This window comes from Vigna radiata, chromosome 5 (assembly GCF_000741045.1).
Source record: "Vigna radiata var. radiata cultivar VC1973A chromosome 5, Vradiata_ver6, whole genome shotgun sequence".
In the NCBI taxonomy this organism is placed as follows: Eukaryota; Viridiplantae; Streptophyta; class Magnoliopsida; order Fabales; family Fabaceae; genus Vigna; species Vigna radiata.
The window spans coordinates 9205696-9214861 of record NC_028355.1 but is presented as its reverse complement, the minus strand read 5'-3'; the positions used below and the strand labels follow the sequence as shown (position 1 = coordinate 9214861).

Genomic DNA, 9166 nt, shown 5'->3' with positions numbered 1-9166 from the left:
GTCTTGTGAGTGACGTTAAACAGCGTTTTTGCACTAGTATTTTAACATATATAAATTTTGTATATAATAATAATATTCTAAAATTATATACTTTTAACAATTTTGACTGCTTGGTTTCTATAATTTTCAGTTGCAGTGTTTCCATCCAAGATAACGAGAAACTTGAATATGCTAAATCTCGACTCCTCAACATGACAATGTACATGTAACAATAAACAAGAATACATTACATTAAGGTAGTCCTTGTTTTTTGAAATCCCTATACCTTGATGGGTTCTTCATAAGTTGGAGCTTGTTCGGTCTCCACCGATTGAAGAGGTCTTGGATGATAAAACAATACATATGTAACATTATAGTCATTCAAAAACCTACTGCACAAGTCATTGCCATAGGGAACTGCAGTCAAACCCTAATTACCTTGTCCCGAGAAAGAAAAAAAAAAGTTTTCAGCACTACTAGGAGTTGTCCAGTGCCTCTTTTCCAGAATGTACATCATTTGCAATTAAAGAAACCAAGAAAATGCTTCTGTAATTTGTAAAAAAGAAAGAAAGTAAAAGGGTCATATCATATGTATCCCATTGTCAAAGGACAGTGACAGTGAGTATTTCAAAATGATAATTTTTATTTTCCCCTAAGGCTGTGCTCAAACATGACAGTATAGGGCATATTAGCAAAAGCAAAACCATGTAAAGAAGAGTACTGTGGGAGTGACTGAGTCACATGAACCCTTGAGATATTCAATCTGGGAAGAGTGGAATAAATGAGATAAATGGTTCATGTGATGAGAAAGCCGATGCATTTAGTTTCCATTGGGCCCAACAATGTTTGTGTTAATTTATATCTATCTGCGTTAGGAAAATAGGGATAACTCATTCACTACTTCCCACATATGCACATGCTTATCCTATACCTAAAACCTTCTTTTCCTTTTTTGTTTAGTGGGGATTAGAATATGAGCCAGAAGCCTAGAGAACTGTGTAAAGTTGTTTTTTTCAGTGTCGTGGAGGTGATAAATAAGGTGAAAGAAATAAATGTACAAGACACTGAACTCAAACTTCCATTGCCCTATTCTTGCATCCTCTCTTGTTTTCTTTCAAACAATCTACATGGTTTCCAACAGGCCTAACTAGCTGGCCTATAAGGAGGAAAAGAACAAACACTGTCAAATCGTGTATTCAATTTATCATGGTTAAATTCTAGGGAGAATCCTGAAGAAATAAATGTGAAGTAGGTGAAATGAAAGGAGGATGATAGTGAGGAATTTTGCTTCTTTTGTAAGGTGAAAATGAAAGGAGAGACACCGGAGAGAAGAAACAAATACTTAGAAACTTACATGTAACATTAGATTATTTTGGTATTTAACATTTTTATTTACAGAATATTTTCATTATTTTATTCTAATAATTACATTTTAACGTGTGAATTAATTAATTAATTCATCATAGTACCGACTTTGCAATTAAAATTGTAATATTTATTCACATTGTCAGTTGATACAGCTCGTCAGGTACAAAAATTATGCAATGAACTAGAAAAATATCAAGACTAAATAAAGTAAATTGCACGTTCAAATATATTATAAAGCACTAAATATATATATATAGGCACACAATTATGAAAAGTACTTGGAATAGAAGAGTAATTGGAAAAAAGAAAAAGCAAAGAACATGGGAAGCAATACAACACCGAAAAGAGAGCTTCCATTCCGACAGCATCATATCTGGTAATATTGTATAATCTAATAACAGAGATTTACTATTTCGTCCTGATCTTTAGGTCAGGCGTGCTCTCTGCGTACACTCTCTTTTTTTCCATTCCATTATATGCATATGCAATGCTGGCATTCCATTATATTGAATGCTCATTACATTTCAAATAAACATTTTCTTCAAAATGAGTGCTAAGAATCTATGGAGTCCCGAGGCTCTGTTCACCACTTTTGACTTCTAATTTGTACTATATTTTATTCCAGTCATATCTGTCAAATTTATTTTAGCCCAACAACCGCATCATTTTAACACGAAATCAGTGCAAGATCAATGTCAAACTAGAGGCAAAAAAGTGTTGGCTTTCGTTTTCTTTTCCTCCCATGATAACATATTTCTCTTGTCAAGTTGACCTCGTCAATTCATTTATACACAACTTGAACCTAAACAACACACAATCATAGCTCAAATTATTAGATGCGATTAACTTTTTTCCTGCATTTTCCTCCAAAAAGGTATAAAAAGACATAAAAAAAACGATACTATATGTGTGTGCTAGAGCATGCTCTCTATGCACAAGCCAAAAGCGTACGAACAAAAGATATATGGTCATTCTTAGACCTGGAAAAGCAAAAAGCTGTCTGAACAATAAATGTGACACCAAAACAAACAAACTAGAATATGAAAGATGAGTAATTAAGCAACAATATTCAGGGGGGGTCCGAAATGGAACCCGGTGAAAAGGAATCCGGCATCCTAGGTGTAGTAGCATAACAAAGAGAAATCTTAAAACAAACAACTAGAGACTAAGAAGGAAAAATTACAATGGAAAGTAAACATTTTGCAACAAATAATTTCTCTCTCTCTCTCTCTCTCTCTCTTCAATAAATAAACCGGATTCTTCTTCCCCGGAAAACCCATTGTCTATCCTACTAGTAAAGAAAACAGCAAGTTAATTCATCCCAATTCTTCTTGTCCTTCAGAGGGACATCTTATCAGCTCCAATATGTTAACTACCTCTCCCATGTCAGGCCTGTTAGATGGCACTTGAGAAGTACATATTAAGCCTAGCTTCATTACAGGAATGGCTTCTTCTGCTGGGAATTTCCCTTGGAGCCTCTCATCAATGCATTCCTCCACCCTACCTTCTTCCAAAGTGCCTCTCACCATGTCACAAAGTACCACCACATCATCCTCCATGTATTCCACTGGCCTCTTCCCTGTAACAATCTCCAACACCAGGATACCAAACCCGTATACATCACACTTCTCGGTGATCTTCACTGTTTTGCAGGCAAACTCTGGTGCCATGTAGCCGAGCGCACTCTGGATTTTGCTGCTCAAGACATATCGGTCAAGCATAGGTAGCAGCCTTGCTAGGCCAAAGTCTCCTATCTTCGGTTCACCATAACTGTCGAGAAGGACATTTGTTGACTTGATGTTATAGTGAATGATGTTGGAATTGTGCAAGTGTGCCAAGGCCTTGGCGGTTCCAAGAATCACATTAAATCTCTCATTCCATGAGAGGAAGTTTCCACCAGATCCTTCATGGAGATGCTTATACAGGCTACCACCAGAGACGTATTCATATATAAGAAGCTGCAGCGATGGTGTCCAATAATAACCCTCAAGTTCCACGAGGTTTTGGTGTCTGATTTTTCCTAACTTCTTCACTTCTCTTTCAAAATCTTCTTGAGACTTGACAAGGCTTGATACAGTGAGCTTCTTTATTGCAACTGAATGACCATCTCTAAGAACCGTTTGGTACACTGCACCAAATCCTCCACGCCCAAGCTCACAATCCTTATTGAGCAAAGCATGTGCACCAGAACTGAAATCAGGCTCACCAGAAAACATGACAAGCTTGCCAGAGTTGGCATCTGTAGTAGGGGAACGGCTGTATTCATCTCCTGCAGAAAATGTGAGGGCAGCTGCATCTCGAGATGTGGAGGAGCGCACTCGAAGATTGAGAACAGTGATGCTAATAACACCAATTACAATGACAGCAGCTGCACCAATGGCAATGAGTGCCGAAATGCTGAGAATGATTCTTTTGTGACCCAAAGTTTGAGGCAATGCACCTGGGCTAACGTCAGTAGAAGTGTTTGGATTTAGAACAATAGGCTTTGGGAGGACAGCAGGGCATGATTTGTTTACTGCTGCGCCACAAAGTGATGGATTGCCAGAAACAGAGGTGGGCGAAATGGTGTTGAAAAAACCACCAGCGGGCAGTTCACCCTGCAGGTTGTTGTGAGATAAATTGAAGGAAAGAAGATTGGCAAGGTTGGCCAGTTGCTTAGGAAGGTTTCCAGTAAGGTTGTTGTAAGATAAGTCCACAGTTTGCAAGTTGGTAAGTTTTGCAACTGCTGCAGGTATAGGGCCACTCAGCCAGTTTTGGGACAGGGTCCTACAGAACGTACCAAAAAAGAAAGGAGTAAAGAAAACAAAGCAGAACCAGCGAAGTCAGAACAATAAAAAAGGAGCAGTTGGATCTCATCTTACTGTATGTTTTTTTAAAATTTAACTCAGGACTACAAAACCTACTACATAATACCTCCTATTATGATTAAGAAAAAAACAACATCGCATCAAAGTGCAGTGCTATATAAACTTTAAGGCCGCACAATAGTAACAGATATTTAGGTTCCAAGAAAAAAAAATAACAAGTCATTAATGTCAATATGACCATCCAATCCCGAAATATAAATTGACATAATTTCTTGAATCTTTTTGAGTTTCCTACTGTGCAGGGAATACAAAAGTTTAGAAGTACAAATGAACTTAACCAAGTTGTTGCTGCTCATTACACTATTGAATTGTGCAAGATTACGATAAAATACCAAAACTCCATGACAGATTAAATCGAAGCCAAGACTTCCGGTTTGCTGGAATGTATTATGATAATAAACAATGAACAAAATCAACACATTTCAATACAACATGGAATAAATAAATGATAATAAACAAAGAAAAGCTTTCATCAAGTGCATATGAACAATGAACAAACAGATTGGCTTGAGTTTACATGCATTAAAGAGTATAATAACGTGAGATAAGCACCTTTCACCAAATATAAAACATGAAGTTAATTCCGTTTGACAAAAATTATGAGTGCAGCACTTATATACCTACTGTAAATACAAGGGCGTGTATGAAACGCCAAATTGAAAGATGGGACAGGGAAAAGGAACTTACAGTGTGGTTAGCAAAGAGCAGTTCTCAATTGACGTTGGAATTTTCCCATTTAGGAAGTTCTTTTTCAGCACCAGTTCTTTCAATGACACAGCTCCTCCTATTTGCCAAGGTATACTTCCATTTAGCTTATTATAGCTCAAGTCAAGACTAGAACATGTTTTCAACTCACCAATTACAGCTGGTATAGGACCCGTAAGAGAGTTATTTGCTAAATTCAAAACATGCAAGCTGCTTAAACCTCCAATAGCAGATGTGATTTCACCAGAAAATGCATTGTGAGACAAATCCAAAACTTCAAGACTTTGAACAGCAACTTCGGCCAAGGAAATCAAAGGGCTTTTCTTGCTACCACTTGTTACATTTTCCGACAGCAAAACCTTGTCCAAATCAGACTTGAAAATCCACAATGGAAGCCCCCCGGACATCGAATTTCGGCTGACATCCAACACCAAAAGTTTCATGCAATTAGCCATAGACTCAGGCAGACTACCAGTGAAACTATTCCCAGAAAAATTCAACATCTTCAATGACTGAAGATTTCCAATAGAGTTTGGAATCCGACCAGTGAGTGCATTGTTTGAAAGGTCCAACGTCTCAAGACCTCTCATCTCCCCAATCCACTCAGGAAGCTCTCCAGAAAAAGCATTCCCTCGTAAACTAAGGTAACCACACAATGCAAGTTCCTTGAAATCACCAGGAATACTTCCAGAAAATGAATTATTCCCCAAATCAATGGACCTCAAAAGCGAACAGCTCCCAAACCCACCAGGAACATTCCCAGTCAACCGATTCCTAGCCAAGTTAACAGTCCTTAAATTCTTCATGGCCTCAACCCCCTTAGGAATCTCTCCCTCCAACAAGTTATCAGACAAATCCAGGGACCTAAGAGCACTCAAAGACCAAATCCCAGAGGGGACAGAACCAGAAAACTGGTTATTAGAAAGGTCAATAGCAGCAAGAGCAGAACACGCACCTAAAGTAGAGGGAATGGACCCAGAAAACCTGTTCCTGGCCAAGGAAACAGCCCTGAGAGACCCACATTGTCGGAATACATCCTCAGACACTTCCCCTGAGAGACTGTTGCCACTCAAATCGATGACCCTAAGGCTATCTATTTGAGCAATGTTGGAGTTTATCCCCCCAGTGAGGTTGTTGTTCGCCAGAGAAAGCTTCCTTAGAAACTGCAACCTTTGCAACCCTCGACCTATTCTCCCAGAGAGAGAAAACCCATCAAGGTTAACCTCCACCACTCTGTTGGATCTAGGGTTGCACTTCACCCCAACCCAACCACTCCCACAAGCACTCTCATCGTCCTCGCTCCAAGACGCAAGTCTCCCCTTCGGATCTCGTAAGTCAGCTTTGAACACAATCAGCCCCAAAACGTCGTCGTTCAGAGAGGGGTTCACCGCCGTCACCGCCAACAAAACCACCTCCAACAACAACACAAGAAAAAGAAAACCTCTCATGCTCGAAAATAACGCTCGCATTTTAGAGCCCTAAACACCCATGTGAAATTGAGCTGGGAAAAACAAGTAAAGAGGGCCAAAGCCTCCGAATTTGGATAAAACAACCAAATCCCAAAACCCAACTTCAGAATAAAGAAAAAACAAACTTTTTTTATTTCAGTAACGGCTAGACTTGAGAGTTATGGTGAAAGAAGGAATGGGGCGAACACAACTCTGCAGTGGCATTTGTGACTGAGGGAATTAATGGAAAAGTATCAAAAGTAACTGAAATAAGTAAGGGTCACTGAAGATGAAGACTGCACACCGAATCCTAAACCCCACTTCGCAAGTAAGGTACTTTTTTCCTCTAGAAGATCTTCAAAGTGAAACAAAGCAGAGCTGATGAAAAAATCAGCAGCCAGTGTAGCAGAAGACTCGATCCAGAAACAGTGAAATGTGGGAACGGAGCATATGTAGTTCAGCTGAAGAGTAACAAACAAGAAACGGAAAATAGATTTTCCGGCAAGTGTGAGCGGAACTCACCGGCGTCAAAGTAACGTCTCTCACTCTCTCTCTCTCTCTTTTTTCTCTCTGTAGTGTCTCTCTCTACTTCCACACACAGTCCACACAGAAGTAATATTCAGTTTTTATTAACGGCAAAGGGTCCCCTGATGGTAGATAGGAAAATAAATTACAACAAAGCTACGTGTCATATCATGCCGAGGTACCGGTCGTATGTGTTTGCCATGTCATCATGCTCTGCTATGCTTTTGACATGGAGGCTGACCTGGCTTTCCATTTTCCGACACTGCCCTTTCCTTTGCAGCTTTGTCTTTAATTTATTTTTCTCTTAAATAAAAAGTGTTAACATGTCACTTGGCCATGATTTCCTTTTAGAATTAGAAATTGTTGGTGGAAAACAGAGATATTACTTTGTTTTTTCCTTTACACCTTTCTGCGCAGAAAGGAATATTGCTACTCGTATCGACAACAATCTTTCTTTCAGTTACTATCTCAAAAAACGCTACACGTGATTGCATCAATACATACTGTTTTTTTACTTGTCTCAATTATCTAATTTTAAAAACAATTATATTTGTTCGCAGAGGAAAACACAACAGCTTATTATGCTTTTTTCAATGTTTTTTGTAAGCTTGTTTTTATCAGAAGGCATGTTGTTATTGCATCAAAACTCAAATTAAATATTTTTATTCAAGATTTTCACACAATAACCAGTGTCAAAATTTAAGTGGGTATTACAGATTTTTCTATCTCTTCAATCCCTTTCTAAACTTATCTTTAATAATGAAAAAGCACACTTAAAAACCGGGTGCATGTTATCTTATTTCATATTGTACAGTTATGAACATGAGTTGGTAAAACGCTATTATGCTATTAATATTAGTAATAATTAGTATTATCGTAGCTATAGGACAAAATTCAACCTTAAGGTCTTCAACTACCACGACAAAATTGAAAGAGTAACATAAATGAGAGAGAAAAATGCAAAAAACTAAAGAATTATAGTTAAACAGTGGAGCAAGAGGGTTTTCCTATGGTATGAGATTTTTTGAGTTGATAAGAAAGGTCCTCTTGAACTAATAATGTGAGAAAAGTTGTGTTGTGTTGTGGATGGCATGTGAAGGATGGAGTAATATAGGAAAAGAAGAAGGGCATTTATAAGGAGTGGGGAGTGAAAGTTAGTTGGGTTGGGAGGAAGGAAAAAGAAAGGCAATAAAGAGAAGTAGGTGGCAATGGTTGGTGGTGCAATTAAAGAAAAGAGAGAAAGGTGGTGAAGCAGTGCGCAGAAATGTAAGACGGACAGATCTTTTGATGTTTTCTTAAATTTCATTTGCCAAGCACAGTCTTTTGTTGTTCTTTCTCATCCGGCAACTACAGTACCAGCTCAGATTGCCATTCATCACACTTCTTCCTCAATTTCCTTCTACATGGCAAAACTAGTGCTTAATTTGCCCATCCCACAAAACATGAAGATCAACTTTGGTCATGTCTTGTTTTCAAAACTTAGAAAATACTTTAGAAGTAGTAATATGATAATTGATTATTTTATTCATAAAAAGTTTAATTATAAATATATTTTTTATTAATAGAATTTCATTTTATAAGAATTATTTTGTCTTTACAAACTTTTTTCTATGTTTTTTGTCTTGATATGTTATTATATTTATCATTTTTGAAGATTGAAATATATTATAGGGTTTTTAATATTAAAGTCTACAATTTTATTAAGATATTAAATAAAAAGTTTATATATTTCTTTTGTCTTTTAAGAAATATAGTGTACATGAGTGTTTTGGGTTTGCACGTGATATTTAAGGATTCAAGATGAATATTTGTTAGTTCGGCGAATTTTTTAAAAGTGATGTTTGGGGATATACTCATTAAGTAAGCTAAAGTTTGGTTGCACGAGTATTGTACATGCTTGACTCATTGAGCAAGTCAATCTCATTGGATGAGTTAGTATATTATTGAGCAAGAAGGTTTTAAGTAAAGTTAGAGTCAAGGTAGCATTATTGTTAGGCAAGTTTTGTGGTCATCGGGTGAGTCTCCTTCTAAGAGACACTCGTTGAGTAAAAACATATTGATATGCAATGGTATAATTAGTTTAAATATTGCAAACTTTGTTATGCTTCGATGTAAATTATGTGGAATGTGAATGTAGTTATTTTTAGAACTTCAATATCATTATGTGTGTGTTGATGTATGAAATGTATTGACGATAGACGTTAATATGAGATTATCTTGACTTTACTAAGTATTACACTCGTATAGAGAAAGATATTAGCTGTGATAGCCAGA

At 37.3% G+C, this 9166-nt stretch overlaps 1 protein-coding gene across 2 annotated transcripts; it reads right to left on the bottom strand.

The window, feature by feature from the left end:
* Positions 1–2361: 2361 nt before the first annotated feature.
* LOC106762084 (probable LRR receptor-like serine/threonine-protein kinase IRK) lies at positions 2362–6984 on the bottom strand. 2 transcript variants are annotated; one of them, XM_014645793.2, is made up of 3 exons: positions 5071–6984; positions 4902–4998; positions 2362–4113 (listed from the first exon to the last, which is right to left on the bottom strand). In XM_014645793.2, the coding sequence occupies exons 1-3, from the start codon at positions 6386–6388 to the stop codon at positions 2664–2666; spliced, it is 2865 nt and encodes a 954-aa protein (XP_014501279.1). In that variant the 5' UTR covers positions 6389–6984; the 3' UTR covers positions 2362–2663. The 2 variants fall into 2 exon arrangements, with proteins under 2 accessions (XP_014501279.1, XP_014501278.1); XM_014645792.2 differs by having other exon boundaries at positions 4902–6984.
* Between the last annotated feature and the right edge of the window lie 2182 nt (positions 6985–9166).